The sequence below is a fragment of the Anoplopoma fimbria genome, chromosome 13 (genome assembly GCF_027596085.1).
Source record: "Anoplopoma fimbria isolate UVic2021 breed Golden Eagle Sablefish chromosome 13, Afim_UVic_2022, whole genome shotgun sequence".
Taxonomy (NCBI): domain Eukaryota; kingdom Metazoa; phylum Chordata; class Actinopteri; order Perciformes; family Anoplopomatidae; genus Anoplopoma; species Anoplopoma fimbria.
Genome location: NC_072461.1, coordinates 27406593 through 27429138, shown reverse-complemented (window position 1 = coordinate 27429138; position 22546 = coordinate 27406593). Strand labels below are relative to the sequence as shown.

At 41.0% G+C, this 22546-nt stretch overlaps 3 protein-coding genes across 3 annotated transcripts; 1 reads left to right on the top strand and 2 right to left on the bottom strand.

The window, feature by feature from the left end:
- Positions 1-5914: 5914 nt before the first annotated feature.
- Positions 5915-14494, top strand: LOC129101751 (natterin-3-like). The gene is given in 4 exon segments (XM_054611662.1): positions 5915-5960; positions 6456-6595; positions 12946-13273; positions 13275-14494. Coding segments are annotated over 2 exon segments (936 nt in total). The 5' UTR covers positions 5915-5960; positions 6456-6595; positions 12946-13099; the 3' UTR covers positions 14037-14494.
- LOC129101750 (natterin-3-like) lies at positions 6292-9364 on the bottom strand. The gene is made up of 3 exons (XM_054611661.1): positions 9276-9364; positions 8984-9038; positions 6292-7542 (listed from the first exon to the last, which is right to left on the bottom strand). Exons 1-3 carry the CDS (start codon positions 9276-9278, stop codon positions 6452-6454), a joined length of 1149 nt encoding a protein of 382 aa, XP_054467636.1. The 5' UTR covers positions 9279-9364; the 3' UTR covers positions 6292-6451.
- Positions 14495-17954: 3460 nt separating the features above from the next.
- LOC129101779 (natterin-4-like) lies at positions 17955-19083 on the bottom strand. Its single transcript, XM_054611699.1, has one exon. It carries the CDS (start codon positions 19059-19061, stop codon positions 18045-18047), a length of 1017 nt encoding a protein of 338 aa, XP_054467674.1. The 5' UTR covers positions 19062-19083; the 3' UTR covers positions 17955-18044.
- Between the last annotated feature and the right edge of the window lie 3463 nt (positions 19084-22546).

Below are 22546 nucleotides of genomic sequence, written 5' to 3'. Positions count from 1 at the left end.
ATTACTTCCTGCAGGAGTTGGCTGAAAGCGAGGGTCGTTAGGGCAAGTTGCTCACACCTGGCTAGGCCTCTACCCAAGGTGATATAAGCCAGCCTGGTCTCATTGTCTCGCTCTCTCTCCCTAGGCTCCACGCTGCTACAGGTTGTTGGTTCTTGGTTCTTTTGATGGCTTCCTTTTACACTCAACAGCAACACACACATCTCAACTCATCCATGCACTACATTCACCACTGATGCCACTACTCTCCACACCTCATGCTATTGGTAAATATGATTGTTTAAGTGATAATAAATCCTTTCATTTATCACTTTCAACCTGACTTGTCTCCCCTCCTTGTCACATATGCTGAGCCAGTTTGTGACAAGTGGGGGCTCGTCCTGGATGCAGTACTAGGATTAAAATAGCTTAAATTTTGACTGTACTGGTAAATTGGCCCGGTTTAGGTTGGTGTGTGCTTCCTCCTCTTGCAGACAACGGTTTTTGGTTTGCTTTGTTGGAGTGTACACTACTTGTTGTTGGACATAGCTGACTGTGCTGTGGTTAATCATCAACTGTTCTGGGAGGGGAAATGTCAGGTTGTTGTCAGTGCTGGTTATTTCTTGTAGGAAATTAAAGGAGAGGTATTTGGTCCATTTCTGTTTGTGGTGAAGGTGATTAGATTTGACTGGGGCTTTGCGGTTAGCCCTACCTGGGGTATGTTGGTATCTGTTGGAGCAGGAGTTTCTACCCCCTGTTAGGTTTGGTAGCAGGTTCCTCTAGGGGACTCGTGGTGATCAATTTAGGTGGCGGCGAAGGTGGGTAGAGCTATTAGCTCGGGAGCACCTCTAGGGTTGGGAGAGGGTTGCCAGTCCTCTGGTTGCCTTCTTCACACCGCTGGTTTCGCGTGCATAAGTACCCCCCACCATTAACTGCACGAAGACTAGGGCAAGTTAGTTAGCTAGTTTTAATGGTTGTAGTTAACATCAGGATAGGGGTGGGGCTCCTGTTCACCTGTTACCTCAGGTTTTGGGTTTTCGCGTGTCTCAGTCAAGAGTTGTAACTTGTTAGGCTGATTTGTTTTTGAGGATGGCTTCCCTGGTGAGAGTTTCATCCAGGAACCTTCACAGGCTTTGCTAGAGCAGTGCACTAAAGAACAACTTCTTAGGATAGCAGAGCACTATGAAGTTGACATTCCAGATAAGAAGTTAAAGGAGAGTGTGAAGACCTGCTTAAGGGATGGTCTGTTTGAGGCTGGAGTTTTGTGCTGGCAGCCAGTTAGCAGTCCAGTGACTAGTGTAGTGCCTAATCCTGGAGCTCTAACATTTGAACAACAGAAGGAGTTGCTGCAGTTGCAGTTAAAACAGCAGTTAGAGTTGGAGAGGTTGAAATTTGAAAAGGAAGTAGAGTTGGAAACTATAAAGCATAAAACTGAGTGTGCCAAGTTGGAAATGCAACAGCATCAACTACAGCTGGTAAGAGAGGGTAAACTTTCAGATATGGGGAGAGCGGATAGTTTTGAGGCCTCAGGGGGCAAGTCTTCCCAGGGTGACCTGGTTAATAATCTCCGCCTGCTTCCCAGGTTTAGTGAGTCTGATCCAGATTCATTTTTTCTCTGTTTGAGAGGATAGCAGATGCTCGAGACTGGCCAGACATAGACAGAACGATGCTGTTACAGTGTGTTCTGACTGGAAAGGCCCAGGAGGCTTACTCTGCTTTAAGTGTATCAGAAAGTAAGGTTTATGACACAGTGAAGGCAGCAGTGTTAAAAGTGTATGAACTTGTGCCAGAAGCATATCGCCAGCATTTTAGATCTAGGAAGAGGCGGGATAATCAAACCTACACTGAATTGGCCCGTGATTTGACTTCCCAGTTTAGCCGCTGGTGTGCAGCATCTGAAGTTGTTACATTTGATGATCTCTGCAACCTGGTGGTACTGGAACAACTTAAAAACTCTGTACCTGAGCGGGTGGCTACCTACATTACTGAACATAAGGTAAAAACCCCGAGAGATGCTGCAGTCTTGGCTGATGAGTATGTTCTAACACACAGAAGTTTCTGTGACACAACGGGAGCAGCTGGTCATAGAAGTGACATTTATTCTAGGCCAGTTAAGATAAAAACAGCTAACGAGGCAGATCGGCAAAAGTTTACTCAGGGTGGGAGGAGTTCAGTAGTAAATTCTGACACTTGTAGGTACTGTCAGGCACGGGGGCACTGGAAAAAGGAGTGTCCAGCGCTGAAAGCCAGGAGGTCCTTTGGTCAGGTGAAACCTGCTGTTATGGCTGCTCCAGTTATAACATCTGAGAGCAGGGTGTTAGGTCAAGTGCAGGCTTGTACTAAGCCGGTAGCTCCTCAGGTTGACTACTCTGCTTTCATTTCAGATGGATGGGTCTCTTTGGTAGGAGGTGGGGTGCAGGTTCCCATTAAAATACTAAGAGATACTGGAGCACTAGATTCTTTCATTCTTGAGTCTGTGTTACCATTTTCATCCAGGACTGATACTGGTGGATGTGTAATCACACAGGGGATGGGTATGGTTCCATTCTCGGTCCCATTGCATCGGTTGGCTCTAAATTGTGGTCTTGTTCAGGGGGAGGTGTCAGTGGGTATTCGTCCCCAGTTGCCTATTGAGGGTTTGCATATGATTCTGGGGAATGATTTGGCTGGTGACAAGGTGTGGGCCGATGGTCAGCCTAATGTAGTGCAGCCCCCTACGTTCCCCACTGCAGTAGAGCCCTCTGTGACACCACTGCCCTTAGGTGACATTTTCCCAGCCTGTGCCGTCACTCGTGCTGCCAGTCGTGATGCCCAGAGGATGGTGGAGCCAGAGTGTTTGGAGTTGCCAGATTCTTTGCTGGTTGACCAGTTAGCGGGTTCTCAGGCTGAGCTAGTGGCAGAACAGAAGGCTGATTCCTCTTTAATGGAGCTGTTTGACCAAGTTGTGCCAGCATCAGAGGTGAGGGATACTGCCCAGTGCTATTTCCTCCTAAATGGGCTATTGGTTCGGAAGTGGCTGTCACATGGTGATGCATCTGTAGGAGAGCCAATCTTCCAAGTTGTTGTCCCTACAAAAAGTCGCAATAAAGTGCTCCAGACGTCACATGGTGACGTGGCAGGTCATCTTGGCGTCCGTAAAACTTACCACCGTATATTGCAACATTTCTTCTGGCCACGCTTAAAGAGAGACGTTGCTCTTTTCGTTAAGACGTGTCATACCTGTCAGATCACTGGCAAGCCAAACCAGGTTGTTAAACCTGCTCCTCTACAGCCGATCCCCGCCATTGGACAGCCATTTGAGCATTTGATTATTGATTGTGTGGGGCCCCTACCTCGGTCCAAATCTGGACACACATATTTGCTGACTGTAATGTGTCAGGTTACCAGGTATCCTGCTGCTTACCCACTTCGCAGCATTACAGCAAAAGCTGTGGTTGGCGCTTTGACTCAGTTCATTTCAGTGTTTGGTATCCCCAAAGTCATACAGTCTGACCAAGGTTCCAACTTCACATCCCATCTGTTTGCTCAGGTGCTTAAACAATTACACATCAAGCATAACAAATCAACAGCCTACCATGCGCAAAGTCAGGGTGCACTTGAACGTTTCCACCAAACGTTGAAATCACTGTTGCGAGCTTATTGTACAGAACTGTCGGGTGACTGGGGGGGTGGGCTGCCCTGGTTGCTGTTAGCAGCTCGCGAAGTTATCCAGGAAAGTACTGGATTCAGCCCGAATGAGCTGGTGTTTGGCCATAAAGTGCGTGGCCCACTTGCAGTTTTGCAAGATGGTTGTTTGCCAGAGGATCCACCTCCAAAACTTAAGGATTATGTTAGTGGTTTCAGATTGAAACTGTACAGGGCAGGTGAGCTGGCTAAGCAAAAGCTGCAGAAGTCACAGGGCAAGATGAAGCAACAATATGACCAACGGGCTGAGGCTCGCCAGTTTAACCCAGGTGACCGTGTACTTACTCTTCTGCCTCTGGTAGATTCCCCTTTTCAAGCTAAGTACAGTGGTCCTTTCTCTGTGGTGCGTCAAGCCTCTGATCTAAACTATTTGATTGAAACTCCTGGCCGTAGAAAATCTACAAGGCTGTGTCATGTAAACCTCCTGAAGCCATATCACACTAGTGAGTCTGTGTCTCCACTGCCGAAGAGCTCTCCAGCCAAGCCAGTGTTGGTCTCTGGCCCTGTTTTGACCTCTTCCATGTCGGAACTAGTGTTAGTTGAGGAGGAAGAGTGGGATATTGCTCCTGAAGATGGGTTGTTGCGGGGCCGGTTGAAAAATTCAGAGACCTTACAGGATCTGAATATCCTTGTCGGTCACTTGTGTGTGGTTAAACGTGAGGAATTGACTAAACTAATTAACAGCTATCTATCACTGTTTTCCGATACCCCGACCCAAACACATTTAATTGAGCATGACATAGATGTTGGAGTGGCTGAGCCCATCAAGCAGCGCTTTTATCGTGTGTCAGATGAAAAGAGGAGACAGTTGGAGGCTGAAGTACAGTACATGCTGGATAATGATATTGCTGAGCCTTGTTCATCAAACTGGGCCTCCCCATGCCTCCTAGTAAAAAAGGCAGATGCTAGTTTGAGGCCCTGCACTGACTATCGTAAGGTGAACAGTATCACTAAACCTGATCTGTATCCACTTCCTCGTATGGAAGATTGTATTGATATGGTAGGTTCAGCCACATTTGTGAGCAAATTTGATCTTCTCAAAGGGTACTGGCAAGTCCCACTCACCAAAAGGGCAAGGGATATTTCAGCCTTCATAACTCCTTCTGGCTTGTTTTCATACACTGTCATGCCATTTGGTTTGAGGAATGCTCCTGCAACATTTCAACGGCTAATGAATCGGGTTGTATCAGGGCTTACAGGTTGTGCAGTATACCTAGATGATGTTGTGGTGTATTCTGACACCTGGGAAGAACATGTACAGCGTATAGGTGCTCTCTTTGACAGGTTGGTCTGGGCCAACTTGACAGTAAATCTGGCCAAGTGTGAGTTTGCCAGAGCCACTGTGACCTATCTTGGGAAGGTGGTGGGTCAAGGCCAGGTTCGACCTGTGGAGGCCAAGGTCATGGCAGTGCAAAAGTTCCCCCCACCACCAAGAAAGAGCTGATGCGTTTCCTAGGGTTGGTAGGCTACTATCGCAGTTTTTGCAGGAACTTTTCATCTGTGGTTGCACCCTTGACCGACCTCTTGAAAGCTAAAGCTGAATATATTTGGTCTTCAATGTGTCAAAATGCATTTGACAGGGTAAAAGCCTTGTTGTGTTCAGCCCCAGTGCTGGCAGCGCCACGATTTGATCAGCCCTTTAAACTTCATGTAGATGCCAGCAATGTGGGTGTTGGGGCCGTCCTGTTGCAGGAGAATGCGGAGGGTGTAGATTGTCCTGTGAGCTTCTTCTCAAGAAAATTTAACAAGCATCAATACAACTATTCAGTGATTGAGAAGGAGGCTTTGGCACTTGTTTGGGCTCTGCTGCATTTTGATGTCTATGTTGGTTCAGGATTATCTCCGCTGATTGTTTTCACTGACCATAACCCCCTCACCTTTTTGAAGTCACTGCAAAATCCTAATCAGAGGCTAATGAGGTGGGCGCTGTTCCTGCAGCCATATAACCTAGACATCCGACACATTAAGGGGACTGACAATGTAATTGCAGATGCCCTGTCTCGGGCACCTGTGGACCCTTAGTCTATTTATTCATGCTGTCTCTCATTTCCATGCTCTCCTCTGCTCATCTCTCGGCTCTTCATTCCCTTAAAATGCTCCTTTGGTACCAAGGCTGCTGGGTTGGTGAGGATGGAGGACCCCTCCCTTTCGGCAGCTGATTACTTCCTGCAGGAGTTGGCTGAAAGCGAGGGTCGTTAGGGCAAGTTGCTCACACCTGGCTAGGCCTCTACCCAAGGTGATATAAGCCAGCCTGGTCTCATTGTCTCGCTCTCTCTCCCCTAGGCTCCACGCTGCTACAGGTTGTTGGTTCTTGGTTCTTTTGATGGCTTCCTTTTACACTCAACAGCAACACACACATCTCAACTCATCCATGCACTACATTCACCACTGATGCCACTACTCTCCACACCTCATGCTATTGGTAAATATGATTGTTTAAGTGATAATAAATCCTTTCATTTATCACTTTCAACCTGACTTGTCTCCCCTCCTTGTCACATATGCTGAGCCAGTTTGTGACAGATGGATATTTAGTTCACATGTCAGATTATTTTACATTGACAATTAAAAGATACGTTTTCATAACTTCCATTTGTTGCCTGGAAAACGAGTTGTTGAAATAAAGAAGAAAGAAATAGTTAAAAGCAAAGTAGTTTTATTGTCTTGTGAAATATATCAAGGCATATAATACATAAAAGGAGGCTTACTTTTTTGCTTATCATTACATTATGTGTATCCAACATAAAACTTGTCAGGTATTCAATCTCATTGAGCCAACTCCATCATTCTTTTAGGGACAGGGCGTGGGATCAGGTACAGGTTCACAGGGATCCACCACGGCCTGGATTTCTGCCATTTGGACGCCTCTGTAGGTCCCAGAGATGGAGGTCCATGTGGTCTCCATGATGCTGTAGGTTCGGCTGAGGCGAGCAGTGTAAGGGATCTCTGCCCCGTACTTATATCCCACCATACTGACATTACAGGAGTGGTTTGGTGGTACTTTGCACTCAACAGAAACAGTGTGGGTGGTTGAGTCAATATAAGTTGTTCCCTTTGTGAACTGGAGGGTTGTCTCTGCGCTAAACCCAATACCTATGGAGCTAATTATGGGGATTCCAGCAGTGATGCTGGCCTGGACGCCCGCTGTGATAGAAAAGCTGGTGTCCCACCTCTGCTCCACTTGGATTGTCTTTGAGAGGGTAGCTGTCCCAGTCACTGTATCGCACTGGTAGTTGCTGATGGCAGACTTGCGTATGGTCTCTGGAGGATACGCAATGGGTTTAACCCCATCGGTATTATACTTGACATCAGACAAGTTCTCACTGTATATTTCTTTGCTAAAGGTCAGGACCTGGTAGTACCTGTACCAATACTCAGAACCTTCCCAAGGAAGGTAGAAGGACTGATCTTTAACATCCACCTTTCCAAGACCATACTCGTTCTTCCCAACATATACTTCATTGGAGCAGGTCTTGATGGAATTCTGAGGCACTGAACCGTAGGAGCCATCCTTCCATTCCATGAACTCAAAGTTGTCTTTGTTCACCAGGATCTCAAATGGCCATAAAAAGCTAGTATACTCTTTCCCTTTAAAGGAGTAGTGGCAGTAAGGATCTATGTCAGGGTTGTGGAAGCCGGCGTTGCACATGAATTGGCAAACGTAGTCTTTGCGTCCAACATATCCATTGAAGATTGAAATTGCACTCGTGGGGAGAGAGTGGTTAAAGATCTGCCATTCCAGGTTGGTTTGATCGATGTTCAACAATGAATACTGGTCCAACTTGTTCTTAACCTCCACAGGAGTTGGAAGAGCTTGATTTGTCGTTCCCTTAGCAGTGATATTAGGAACCTTTTCCTCCAGACTTGGGTCCAGGAACCGGACTGTAAAAAAGCAGGAAGGAAAGTTTAGGTGTAAACTAAATAACATCAGTAAACAAAAAAACAGACCAGATTGTGACAAAGATTTTATACGGGGTAAAACGTGTAGCAAACAAACAAACAGTCATCCAATATTCAGCCGACGCCAATTTAATCAAGTTAACCTCCCTAGCTCGTAGGAAGCTATCGTTAAATGCTTAACTAGAAATGTTTGCTAACCGTCCATAGGTGCTAACGTTTACGTTCACATTATTAAGTGACTGTCCTATCCGGGCGCCTTTTTAGGTCTTGTGTGAAGTAATTATAGCCAAAGGTTATGACAAATAGCACCGCAGAGGTGTGCTCGCCATGGTGTTGTTGATGCAGTGGCATGTGGTTACTATTAAAGCTGAGTTCCAGGTTCAATTCCGGTCTAGGATCCTTTGCTGCTTGTCATTCCCTCTCTCCCCCCTGCCTTTCCTGTCTGTCTCACTTCCTATCAAATAAAGCAGAAAAGTTAGCGCGGAGAATGAAGCTAAGCTAACCCAGCTACGACATAAAGCTAAACTAACCCAGCTACGACATAAAGCTAATCTAACATCCAATCTGCTCCTGGCTCATGTTTGGTCAGGGTTTGGTTTGGTCGGAGTGCATGTCAGAATGTGTGACTCTAATTGGGCGAGAGGAGGTTGAGCCTGTGTTTACATCAATGATGCTTTGCACTCTAACATAGTCAAAGGTGATGGACAATGTTCCCTTATGTTACATTTTTAATACTAATATGTCTGCCATATTGCCCAGAGAATTGTTTTGTTGTTGCTGTTTTCATTTCTCCTGATGCAAATTCAAGAAATGCACTACAGGAATGTTTGGTTTGTCGTGTTTTTCCTGTGAAGCAAATGGGCTACAACTACATTTTGCTGAGTAACCGTGTGTTGCATAAGGACAATAAATTGTCCTTGACTCCTTGAACATCACAGTTTAACCAACTATCATCTACGTTACTTTTTGACTCAAATTACCTCTTTAGGATATTGTCATGACTCAATTTCAACAATATAAGCATTTTACACATTATGAAATACAGAATTAAAGATTTGTTTAAAATATCACCCAGGCTTTTATTCATCCTGATTTTTGTAAGAAGGTAGATCCCAATGCTATCACATGCTGCTGAGTTTCAAAATGTGATTTAGCCATATTTTACACCCCCCATATTTTATCACTACAAAGCCTCAAATATTTGAATGTCTTGGCTCAACAGAGGTGATTTCGGTGAAGTGACCCTAAAACATAAAAAAAAAAAAACAGCTGTTAAAAGAGGAACGTAAATACAAACTTAATCATTTTAAATTCTTTCTTTGTTCCTTTCTTTTAATTCTCATCGAATTTTAAGCGACACATAAAAGAGGACACTGGGAAAAGAAACATGGAAATGTTCAACTTTAATGGTTTTTCAGTTCACCTGATTCAGTGTACAGAGTCGGGAGGGCCAACAGCAGCAACAGTGTCAGCTTCATCTGCAAATGAAACCCAGAACAAAATCAGTTACCTACCACTAGTTTGATGCATTAAACCAAACTTAATATCCAGCCTTGGTGAAAGCATCAGAACACAAAATGTTCAGCTACTAAGGCAGTTAAATATGTTAAAAGTTAAAGAACATGCGCCCAGAAAAAAGACATGAATTCATTTTTTACAACAAACTACCTGACAACAAATGTTTAAAGTGGTTGAAATGTATGAGAAGCACTCACCATCAGATTTAAAAACCAGTCCAACGTGTCCAGTCTTATATTACTGCCTTACTGCTGAATCAAAAACAAATATGCACTGTCACTTTGCCTGGGCTTTGACTTTGACCATTAAATATTTGGGGAGAAGAAGAAATCAATAGGATGCAAAAAAAAAAAAAAAAGATTCTGTTAATGTCTGCCAGTTTGGATGTTTTTCTCTCTTTTATATATATATATAAATATATATATATATATATATACATATATATAAATAAATCATTTATTTGAAAACTTTTTACATAACAGACTGTAAGAATTGACCTTGAACACATTATATTGCACTGTTCTCCACTTTGACACACTATCTATCGGTCAAGCTTAGTTTAATGTGATTAACTGGATGAATCACATTTGATTGGATACGTTTATGTTAACCTTTAAGACAAGTCATACAAACATCATAAGAGTTTACAAGAAGGGAAAAGAGAATGATTTTGATGTTAAATTGCTCAAAAGCGATTTTTTACAAACTTGACATGAAACAAGAAACTGAACAACTGCAAAAGGAAGCACAATTTGAGCGTAGGAAATATATTTTTACTTCACTCTCTTCAAAGAGGCGTTGCTGGTGTTTTCCCAAATGTATTCACGACTGAGCCATTGAACAAACACTGCACATACTTTCACTTTGTCTTGGCCCTGACATTGAACAGTACACAGTAACTGGTCCAGTGCCATCAGAGTAGATAGGTGTTGTTTCTAGAATTTCCTGTTGGGGCTAGTCGGAAAATATGTTTCACTTTCAAGACTTGGTTGGTTTAAAAAGTGCAGAGCTGCAACACTAACAATGTACACCATCCAAAACAACATTTTAAGTGAGCTTTTGGTAAAGTTTTTGTGTAAAACACATCTGGCAAATTATCCAATCTTTTAATATATTCAAGTTCATTACAATCCCTCCTCAGCAGCCTTCTTGTTTCTTCACAGTTTTTGTTATTATGCCTCCTGGGGTTTCGGTGAATAATGCAACAAGCATTTAGTAGGGATGCCACTGTGCGTGCTTGGAGCTGAACTGTGACGGTTAATGTTCTCCTCTAGCATCAGTTTTGCCCGTGTCAGTTCCCCCTGTTTAAGTTCCTGCTCATTACATGCATACAGGCTCTTTTGAAGATAAACCTCTCACGTAGGTTTATTCAGTTTATAGGTTAACAAAACTACTCCGGTTTGGCTTAAAATAAGTACTTTGTTACATAAAATAAGTGGGTTTGTAGAGTAGCTGACGTAAGTAAAGTACGAAACAAAACTAAGTTAATGCTGACTTGATTTCACGGGTCCTGAAATTAGTTTAAGAGTCATAGTTTAGAAAATGAAAAGGGAAAAGCACAATTTATTGGAGGGTTCCTTTGAATAATGGAACTTTGCTAACATTTGCATATAATGACAATAACTATAACTGTTAACATAGCACATTTCTAAATACAAATAGACGGTCTCACGTCACCCCCTTACTCAGATCTCTTCACTGGATCCCTGTAGTGTATAGGATGCACTTTAAAAGTCTAACTCTCAGGGTTAGGGTTCGGACTCCTGCATATGTGGCTGAACTACTCTCAAGTCAAACATGTTCAATTTTCTTTCTGTCCCACACACTCGCCTTAAAACCTGTGGTGACCGAGATTTGGAGGCAGTAGCACCAAAGCTATGGAATGCTCTGCATGCACACATACGGTTTGCTGATTCTGTGAATTCCTTTAAAATCAGCTGAAGACATACCTGTTCAGACAGGAGTTTGGGTAAAATTCATGCTCCAGGTCTGCTTTTAATCTGCTTTTAATTTATCTTTTTATTTTACTGTCGAGTGTGCCTTTCTTTATACGTTTCGGTAACAAAGTGTTCTGTTACCAGAATTGATCAGTTTTTGAAAAAGGGAACTCAGAGTAACTAAAAGAACAGGCTTTTCCGTTGCCTGTCTTTCTGTTGAATTGAATTAGTGAGATAGCTGCAGTAAACGCCTTCAGCTGGCAGGCAATGTAAAGGAAAAAAAGGGTTGGGCATTTTTTCACGCAAGCAGTGAAGACATGCCAACAATTCTGTCACTGCTGTAGGGTTTTGTGCCAGCTAAATAACCTCCGTTGGCATTGCTCCAGGTTCTTGATTGATACATGATCTTAAGACAACACAGTCCCTCCTTAAGCCGTTTCATTTTGCTCTGTGTTATATGTGTGGAAAACCAGAAGATCTCTGACTTTGTATTTTACATTGATTTGTGTAAATAACAAGGGGTTAAAGGTACCGCTGATCCAACGTTCAATCCTTTACATTGTTCTCCTCTCACTCCCAGCTTCAAGCATCCCTGACTCATTTTTAAAGACCTATATGATGTAGAAAGAAATCAAAAACACATGACATAATTCATAGCAAATCATTTATTTAACCCGAATTCTTCTAAGTGGTGTTTAATCTATCATTACGATTTTTCATGACTTTGTCAATCAATTTGTTTCTAATGACATCAAATCACCATTTTCTGTTTCTGTTTTTATTAGTGCCTTTTAAATGAGGTATCACAACATGAGTTATGAATTCCCCCTTTTCCCTCTCACATACCCAGAAGCTCTCTCACAGCCCAGCAGCTAATAAGCTAGCTACAACAGTCAGTACAGACACACCAGTACGGTTAGAGATCATTTATTATATATAAATCGTTTATGATATGATGGATAAAGATAAAGAAAGAATTTTGTTGAAAGTTTTTGAGAGAAAATCTGTGATCGCTTCTGATTAGTGAGGCCAACACAGTCTGAAGGCAGGTAGTGAAATAGTCCAAAATGGAATCTCTTGGTCTGTGTACAGGGACACTCATTGTCTGTTTAGTCCTGTCGCTCTGAACAACATTTTTTCGGGATGTCATTACTTAACAAAAGAAAAGCTAGGTTTAGGAAATAAAACAATATTGTTAGGTTTTAGGAAAGACATCATGTTTGGGCTTAAAACACCTCTTTACAGTTAGGTTTAGGCAATAAAACTACAACAACAAAAGGGTTAGGGTTAGGGTTAAGGTTGACCTTAAAATAGCTACATACAGTTAAGATTAGACAACAAAACTAATGTTAGGTTTAGGTTACTTTTTGCCTAAACTTAACTGCATCGTGTTATTTTAATCCCGACCATAATGTTTTCCAAACCTAACTAAGTGGTTTTGTTGCCTAAACTTTAATGTACAAGTTATTTTAAGCCCAACCAAGATGTTTTGCCTAAACTTAACTTTTGTTTTTTATTGTTTGGATATCCAAAAAAAAGTTGTTCTTAGCAACATAAATAAACAGATAATGCGTTTTCCTGTTCACAAAACAAGAGATTGCATTTTGGACTATTTCACAAACTGCTATGAGACTGTGTTGGCCTCACTCACTCCAGCACAAATCAGGAGTGACCACAGATTTTCTCTCAAAAATCTATCTATATCTATATATTACAAGGGTGCAAAACTATTTTAAAGTGGTTAAAACCTAATTACCTACGTCAAAGTTTTGCTTACGCTCTCCATTGGCCAGTTTTTGTTTTGCCCTATAAAGCATTTATTACAAATTTAGCTTAAAGCATTAGGAATACATCAATTGATTACTTTTTTTTGCATTTGATTAACTTAAACATTGTTTTAATGACTGCATTTATCCTTTCATTTATACAGTCCTGTTACTAGACCCAAGTCTGGAGGACATAGTTCCCCAAATCACAGCCAAAGAATCAACAGATACAGCTATTCCATGCGAAAGAGCTGTTGTTCTCAAAAGGATTGAGAATAAACTGGACCGGTCTTCCTCATCAAGCCTTGCTTAAACACCATGGAATGGCAAACCTTTGATGGCTCTCTCCCCAACGGAGCAGTTTCCATCTACAATGAATATGCTAAACGCACCGACTACGTTTCCAAGTACGGAAGCCAGGCTGGCTTCTACAACCCTGACATGGGTCCTGAATGCCACTACCCCTATGGAGATAAAGAGCTTCTCGGCTCCCCCGTTTGAGATCCTGGTGAACAAAGACAACTTTGAGTTTTTGGAATGGAAGGATGGCTCCTACGGTTCAGTGCCAGAGAATGCAGTCAAGACCGACTCGTACCAAGACATATATGTTGGGAAGAACAAGTATGGTCTTGGGAAGGTGCATGCTAAACATGAGGCCTTCTTCCTTCCCTGGAAAGGTTCTGAGCAGTGGTACAAGCACTACCAGGTCCTGACCGTTAACAAAGACATAATCAGCGAGCAGGTCTCTGATGTCAAGTACAAGACTGATGGGGTTAATATCTTTAAGTATCCTCCAGAGACCATGAACAAGACTACACTCATCAACAAGGACCGCCAGGAAGTGACAGAGACCACTACCCTCTCAAAGACAAATGAAGAAGAGCAAAGGTGGGACACCAGCTTTTCCTTCACTGTGGGCGTCCAGACCAGCATCAAAGCTGGAATCCCCTTTCTTGCCTCTGCAGAAATTGAGATTCGCGCGGAAACAACCCTCCAGTTCACCAAGGGGGCCTCTTATAAAGAGTCAGAAAACTACACTGTTTCTGTTGAGCACAAAATCCCACCAAACCACTCCTGTGTTGTCACTATGATGGGATATAAGTACGGGGCAGACATCCCTTACACTGCTCGCCTCAGCCGCACCTACAGAAATGGGGAGACCAAATGGACCTCCATCTCTGGGACCTACAAATGTGTCCAAGTAAGGGAAGTCCAGGCCGTGGTGCATCCTTGTGAACCTCTGCCTAATGCCTAGCCCAAAGGATCCCAGAGCCTCCTCTTCCACCTAAAACACAATTGACTGTCTTGGATGCCAGCACACCGGACACAGTGACGTAGCCAATCATCTCACTCATTTTGTGTGGCTGGGGAGAGAAAGGAGGGTAGCAACCCAAGTTTCTCAAACTGCAAAACTGTCATACAGAAATGAGTGTGGTAGGAGGCAGAATCATATGTGTACGGACGAGGCTATCTAAGTACCTGAGGTCTGTGTTCCACCTCATCCAGAGATATGGCTTGTTGATGAAATACCATATTAAACATTCGCTAGCTTGCTACAACACAGAGTTGCTTACAGCTCACAAAAACAGCTAATGCTTTAACTTATCGATTAATGATGTGCATATGTAAACCATTTTGGGTAGTATGTATTGATGTCTCGATAAATGGTAAATACTTAAATGGCCATAGGAATGGCCAATGGGGGAATTGTGGTGGCAATTTATTATTTCATTCTCTATGTAAGTTGTATCCATACCATACTATCACTTAACTGTTTCCCAATGTCTTCTGTTTGAGTTTTACTCTTTGACCAAACGACTGTATCTTATGTGTGACCTGCTGTCATCTAACTGACTGACTGCATTGTGAGTTCACAACTGTTGTCCTCTCTCCGAAGCAGACAAAACAAGGCCTGTCAAGGCCTGGGCCCGGCCTTCAGATCTCCATCCAAGAAGAGTGTCTGCCTGCGAAGGGGGGGGCAGGCAATCAGTTTTGTTTGTGTGAAACATATATATACTCTGCTAAACTCTTAATAAAATTTTTTAAAGACATTTGAGAGTTTTCTCGTTTCATTTCATTTCCACCACAGTAATGCTACAGACAATTACAAATAAAAAGGTCAAACTTAATTGTTACTCCAAAAAATAAATAATCAAAATGAAGAGCAGCTTTTATGGAAAGGTATGCAGGCAGTTATTCTACTGCTGCATAATTGGTTATCTGACAATACTTGCTTCGTCTACACAGATCATTTAAATTTAACTTTCACACAAGACACTCAGCAGACTTTTTCCTGATAGTGAGTATTCGTGCTGGATAATCCAAATTCCATTAGAAGTTTGACCCAAATGTTCCCGGTAAGTGTTGCAGCAAGTAGTATTTGCATTGAGCTCAATGAGATTAACTTAACAATAAAGCTTCAGTCAAAATCCACTTATTTTCTTGATCTGTATTTTAGCACAAAATTAGATAAACAGCATGTATGTTACAGTTTTACCTTGACTTTCTTTAAATTACAAGACAAAACAAAAAACTTAAAATACTCTTGAAACTATTTTCTTTTTTAAATTAGACAACTTTCTATCTTTTACTACCTTTTGTCAGCTCCTTATATGGCATCCAGAAAGGTGTTTCATGAGGCTGCTCTCATCATCATGAAGCATACTCTGCTTTATGGTCTGTTTAACACTTGATGGACCAGAATTTACTAAATGAACATCATGCTGTATTGAAGAAGACTTGAAACTAGAGATTGAGACCATAAACTCATGTTTACAATGTTTACTGAGGGAATAAATCAAGAGAGAAGTAGAGTCATTTTCTCATAGACTTCTATACAACCAGTAGCATTAATTCACCCCTTTACACACACATTCATACACTGATGGCAGGGTCTGCTATACAAGGTGCCAACGGCCCTTCAAATAATGCACATTCACAAACGCTCACAAAGATGGCACAACCTTTGGTATGTCGCCCAAGGACAGTTCGACATGGGGACTAGAGGAGCTGGGGATTGAATGCCCGGTCTTCTAAACAGAGGACGACCCGCTCTACCTCTGAGCCACCCACTCTTTAACGATGGCTAATACTCAACTTTAACTTTTTTATTTCTGCCAAAATAAATTGTTTTGCACATAATAAAAAAATCACATGCCATTTTAAAGTTGTTCTTATTGTACTCTTGAATGTTTTCAGCAAAACTGCAGAGTTGAAGAGGGAAAGGTTCCCTGAACTCACCTTGAATTTCATTCTAGCGTGGGTTTATAATAAGGTGGTTTTGTGACATACCAACCATGGTGCAGTAAGCAACGTACACAAATGGGACATAGAAACTTCATGTAGAGACTTTTTAATGAAGCTGGAGAAACCTTTTTACCAGTAGTTTGACCTCTGAAATGAAACTAATTTTAACATATGAAAATGCTGTGTTCAATTTCCATACTAATTGTATAAAGACCATTTTCCATATTAAGTTAAATAATACATTTTAGTGCACAAATGTATTATCTTAAGATTTTGACATCTCAATTCAGTATAGAGTTATACATGTTTAAGTTCAGAATGTGCATTTGTGAGAAGTTGCCCCATCACCTGGTATGGTGGCACACAATGAAGGGTAAATTGTCTCATATGTTTTAAACAAAAAAAACATGTCTTAAGGGTTTCCAAACTCTTTTTCATTTAGATGTTTCCAATAACAACATTAAAAAACAGAAAGAAGAAAAATGAAAGAACAAATAAATATTCCACCGTTGGCAAGAAAGATTAATAAGCAGACCAAAATGCTTGAGAATTACTTGGAAAAAAAGGGAATGAAAAAGAAAACACAAAAATGTAATAATAAATCCTGAATAATGACTTCATAGTCACAGTATGGTACATACTCTTTGGATCATTTAGTTCAGTGATACCTCAACAACAGACAATTAAAAAAAAATGCAAATAACCGGGTGACACCTGATTCATCCTTCAGCCTGTAAAACTGAAAACACTCGACCAGACATGTCAACAACCACAGAACCACACTGGTTAATATTTAACATATGCAACAGACTGTTTTACCTGTCTAGTACACCTGTGAGCAGCTGAGGTTTTTAAATGAAGTGCACTGGCACCCCTCCTCAGTGTAACACTAGATTGTAGTATTTTTATTTTAAATTTAGTTTTAGTTGACTTAGTATAAAAGAAGATAGTTAACAATGAATATTGTCTCGGTGAAACTAACCTGTGAATTACCCGTAGAAGTGATTGAATGTTTAAAGTAAAGACCATGTGAAGAAAAGGGTTTGAAATAACAGAATGCTTTTGAGGAAACAGGAGGGTTGTTACAGCCGTCAGTTTGATCGTGGAAAGATCAAGTAAATCATGAGTACATTACATTACATTACATTACATTACATTACATTACAGTCATTTAGCAGACGCTTTTATCCAAAGCGACTTACAGGAAGTGTACAAGTATCAATCTATCTGATACTTCTTTGTGTCTCTGTTTTTTTAATAGGTCAACCATCCAAAAACGTGATTCTATCTGGCCTTAAAAAAGGAAAAGGACAACTTTTATGTTATGGTTGCGTGTGGCCTTATGAAAGGTGCTTTTGTACCTGTTCTTCATGTAAACAAGAATCTATTTAATCATCACTACCTCTTACAACACTGACCATGGAGTGAGAAATAAGTTGGAACGATTTAATTAAGTTAGTTTATTTATTTGTCACATAGATTCACATAATTGGAGTGCATTGAAAAAGGGAAAAAGTCTAAAGAAATAAAACCACAGCAACACTTGCGGTATGGAGGACAACTTTATTGTCAAACCAGATTCATCATTCAACACCTTACAAATAACATTTAATATCTGATGGTAATACCCACATTTATTAAGCTTCTCTAAATGTAAATCACTTTTATTGACAAATTACAAAACAAATAGTGGTTAAGTAATTGTTATTTTGATTGTAGGTAAGTAGTATGAAGTTAATTTGTGCAAGAAATGTCCAACCCCTCACCTAATTAAAATCATTCAAATTCAACAAGAGCTAGATTTCATTCAGAAAAAAGCATCAAACATTCAGATTTATTATGTCAGGCAGTAAACATTGATAACAGATAAAAACAATGACAGCTCATGTTTGAAGGAAATCCCTGGTTTATTTTCAGAAAACATCCGAGGCCTTCTGGTTGTGAAAGTTAAAAATCTTCCAACCAATAACCAAAGTGTTTGTACTAAAACTATAAACTACACAGGGCTCTTTGCATATCATATGCAAGGCTTGGCGTCGTCTAGAAGTTCACATCGGTCCGCCACGGCCCGGACTTCTCCAACCTGAACGCTTTCATACGTCCCGGTGATGGACGTGGTGTGGATCTCCCCGTTAGCGTAGGTGCGTCTGAGGCTTGCCGTGAACGGCATGTTAACTTTGAACTTATACTCCACCATATTAACCATGCAGGAGCTGTTGGGCGGGGCTGTGACCTGCACAGAAGCTGTACTGGTGGTGGCCTCAGTCACCGTCTTTCCCTTGGAGTACTGGAACGACACCTCGCTGCTGAACGTATAACTGTCAGAGGCGATCAAAGGGATGCCGGCTTTGACGGTCGTTTGAACACCAACTGTGACAGAAACGGAGATGTCCCACCTGTGCTCCACCTGATCCGTTTTTGAAAGTGTGTCTGTTTTCACCACTGAGCGGCATTCGTAGTTACTGACAGATGTTTTCCGCATGATCTCTGGAGGATAGTGGAAGATTTTAGACTCATCAGTGATGTACCTGACATCGTAGACCTGCTGGCTGGTTATATCCTTATCGACGGTCAGGACCTGGTACGAATGGTACCGATATACAGAACTCTTCCATGGCAGGTAGAAGTGCTTCTCTCTAGTAGCAACCTTCCCAAGTCCATATTTGTCCATACCTACATATATATTCCCCTTTGAGCAGGTTCTGACTGAATTCTGGGGCACTGAACCATACAAATCCCATTTCCACTCCAGGATCTCAAAGTTGTTTTTGTTCACCAGGATCTCAAACGGAGAACCAGCACTTACTCTTCCTCCATTGGGATAGTGACAATAAGAACCCATGCTGGGGGTATAAAAGCCAGCCTCACACATGTATTTGCAGACATAATCAACGCGATAAAAGTAATGATTGTAAATTGAAACTGCATCGTTTGGGAGAGAGTTGTTCCAGGTCACCCACTCCAGGTTAGAGCCATCACCAGACACGTAGGAGGAGGACTGAACCGGCCTCTTCTGCAGTAGCTCATCAGCCATCACAAGAGGTTGATCTGTTGGCATTAATTCGTCAGCGCTGGGTCCAGGATTGTCATTTACATCTGAGTTCATGGAGGAGACTGGGAAAAAGGAAAGGGGACAAGACAAAAAATAATCCAAAACTCAAGTTTATACATAGCTGGATTGTCCAATAATATTCTGTTATGCTACTATAGTCTGTCAGGTGATGAGTTTGAGCAAAATGTGCAAAGTGAAGCAATGTGGTTCCTTAACAAAAGTACCCATTTTACACCCTCAGTTTTATCTCGTAAATTTATGTTTTTATAATCTCCCAATTTTTTTCTTCTAAATTTTCTTACACTAACTTAATTTCTGAATTTATTTGTTTGGTTTTCTTTGTATGTATGGATTACTTGGGTTGTTACCGACATCTGGCAAACATTTCATATCAATAGCACCTTTAGAAATATATTTACCTTTAGAAATATATTTTGTTCAGGATCATAAATCCAAATGTTAATAAGTTCTATACTTTCCAGGACCAGGAACCAATACTTAAAACTGATAATGAATGAAAAATTGCCTTCTCTTTGGTTTAAAACACCGCCTAGCCTCACTGATATTGATCAAGAACAATTGCACTCAAAACTCACTGTATGGTCAAACACTTAACTTCTTTCTTTGGTAAAAATTAGGTTAGGTGGAATAAACATAAGGAATTGTTGCCTTATCAAAGAAATATGAGGAAGTTAACTAATCACATAAATAAGAGGAAGTAACAAGGATAAATACATAGTGGACACAGCCTTTTGTCGTCACATCATTTAGTGTTGAAGCCAGTTGAACCCTTTTATCAACAGCTGTGTCCATTGTTGTATTAATATGGTGGATATCTGAGTCCATTTGATTTAACACAGAGTTAACAGAGAGCTTTAAAAAGTAAAATGAAATTGCAACCATAAAGAGACTCTACAGCTGGTCTGACTCTGTGAGGATGTACTTAGCTGTGCTTCAAGGTAAATGCTAATTTGTCTAGGTGATTGATTGGTGCTCAAAAGTAAACACATTGCAATAATATAAGACATAATTTAAAAATAAAATGTGAAAATGTACCATAAAATATGGTAAACAAATAAACAAATAAGACTATGTTAAAAAAATATATTATAATAAAGTGTCAAGTGTATATTAATAAGGAAAATAAAAGATTTGCATGTAAGTGTCTGAGTCAGTGTGAATCCAGGACTTTATAGATGAACCCAACTGCAGACAGGAAGAAGCTGTTTTTGTGTTGGGAGGTCTTTTACTGATGGACAGCAGCCTCCTGCCAGAGGGAAGGGATTTAAAGCATTATATATTTTGTATAAAAATCACAAATCACAACTTTGCGTCCGAGGGCTCTCGACCTGATAAATTCATAAGGCAGAAGTCGGAAAGCAGGAACGAGTGTGATGTTATCTAATTTCTCGCAATCTTGAACAAACTGATAAATTGCCACCACAGCCGACAGTCATTGCAAATGAATGAGCTGAACGTAAAGAGGAATGTTGATGCATAATGACGAATATATATATATATATATATATTTATATGAAATCCAATAAATATTCTTGTTTGTTCATTATCATTAATGATTAAATCCAAATGTTCAATTCAATTCAATTTATTTTGTATAGCCCAGAATCACAAATTTGCCTCAGAGGGCTTTACAATCTGTGCACACATGCGACATCCTCTGTCCTTCCCTCACATCGGCACAGGAAAAACTCCCCTAAAAACCCCTTTAACAGGGAGAAAAAAGGAAGAAACCTCTGGGAGAACGACAGAGGAGGGATCCTTCTCCCAGGATGGACAGAATGCAATAGATGTCATGTGTACAGAATGAACAGCATAACAGAGATACAACACATTCAATGTATATGACATAAATGATTCATATAATAAGAGTAGTAAGCAAAAAATTAAGACTACTTATAATAACAGCAGCAATGAATATAGTAGAATTTGAATAATGATATAGGGAATAGTAACAGTAATGTGACAAATAATAATAATCGAAGTAGCAGTGGGTGTCAGCCGGGTCACGGCAGGAGGCACGACCACAGTCCAGGTACCACAACGATTCATGGAAACCTGCGAGGCGAGAAAGCACAAAGACTCCAGAGTAGAAGCAAAGCCAATAAGCATAATAGTACAGGCAATAATAATAGTAATGTGACTAATAATGATAGTGGTAGTAGTAGTGAGTGTCAGCAGGACCACAGCAGGAGGCACGATGACAGTCCAGATATAACCCCGATTCCTGGGAACCTGCAAGGCGAGAAAGCACAAGAACTCCGGGGAAGAAGCAAAATCAGTAATGTGCATAAATAGGAGATTAATACATAAAGATGGAGGGAGAGAAGAGGAGAGAGGAGCTCAGCGTATCCTAGGTAGTCCCCCGGCTGTCTAGGCATATAGCAGCATATCTAGGGGCTGGACCAAGGCGAACCTGAACCAGCCCTAACTATAAGCGCTATCAAAAAGGAAGGTCTTAAGCCTGCTCTTGAAAGTGGTGAGTGTGTCTGCCCCCGGACTGAAACTGGAACCTGGTTCCACAGAAGAGGAGCCTGATAACTGAAGGCTCTGGCTCCCATCCTACTTTTATATACTCTAGGAACCACAAGTAACCCTGCATTGATTGAGCGCAGCTCTCTAGTTGGGTAATATGGAACTATAAGTTCCTTAAGATAAGACGGTGAGGAGAAATTGCACAGAAGCTAATACTGGAGTAATATGATCTCTTTTCTTAGTTTTTGTTAGAACACGTGCTGCAGCATTCTGGATCAACTGTAAAGATCTAAGAGACCTATTAGAGCAGCCTGATAATAAGGAGTTACAGTAATCTAGTCTAGAGGTAACAAATGCATGAACTAGTTTTTCTGCATCACTTTGAGACAGGATTTGCCTGATTTTCGAAATGTTACGTAAATGAAAAAAGGCTGTCCTTGAGATCTGTTTTATATAAGAGTTAAAAGACAGATCCTGGTCAAAGATAACTCCAAGGTTCTTAACGGTAGTGCTGGATGCTAGAGCAATGCCATCTAGAGAAACTATATCGTTAGATAATTGATTTCGCAGGTGATCTGGGCCTAGTAGGATAACTGCAGTTTTGTCTGAGTTTAACATTAAGAAGTTACAGGTCATCCAGGTTTTATTGTCCTTATGTTAATAAGTTCTATACTTTCCAGGACCAGGAACCAATACTTAAATCTGATAATGAATGAAAAAACTGCCTTCTCTTTGGTTTAAAACACCGCCTAGCCTCACTGATATTGACCAAGAACATTTGCACTCAAAACTCACTGTATGGTCAAACACTTAACTTCTTTCTTTAGTAAAAATTAGGCCAGGTGGAATAAACATAAGGAATTGTTGCCTTATCAAAGAAATATGAGGAAGTTAACTAATCACATAAATAAGAGGAAGTAACAGGGTTAATACATAGTGGACACGGCCTTTGGTTGTCAGATAATTCAGTGTTG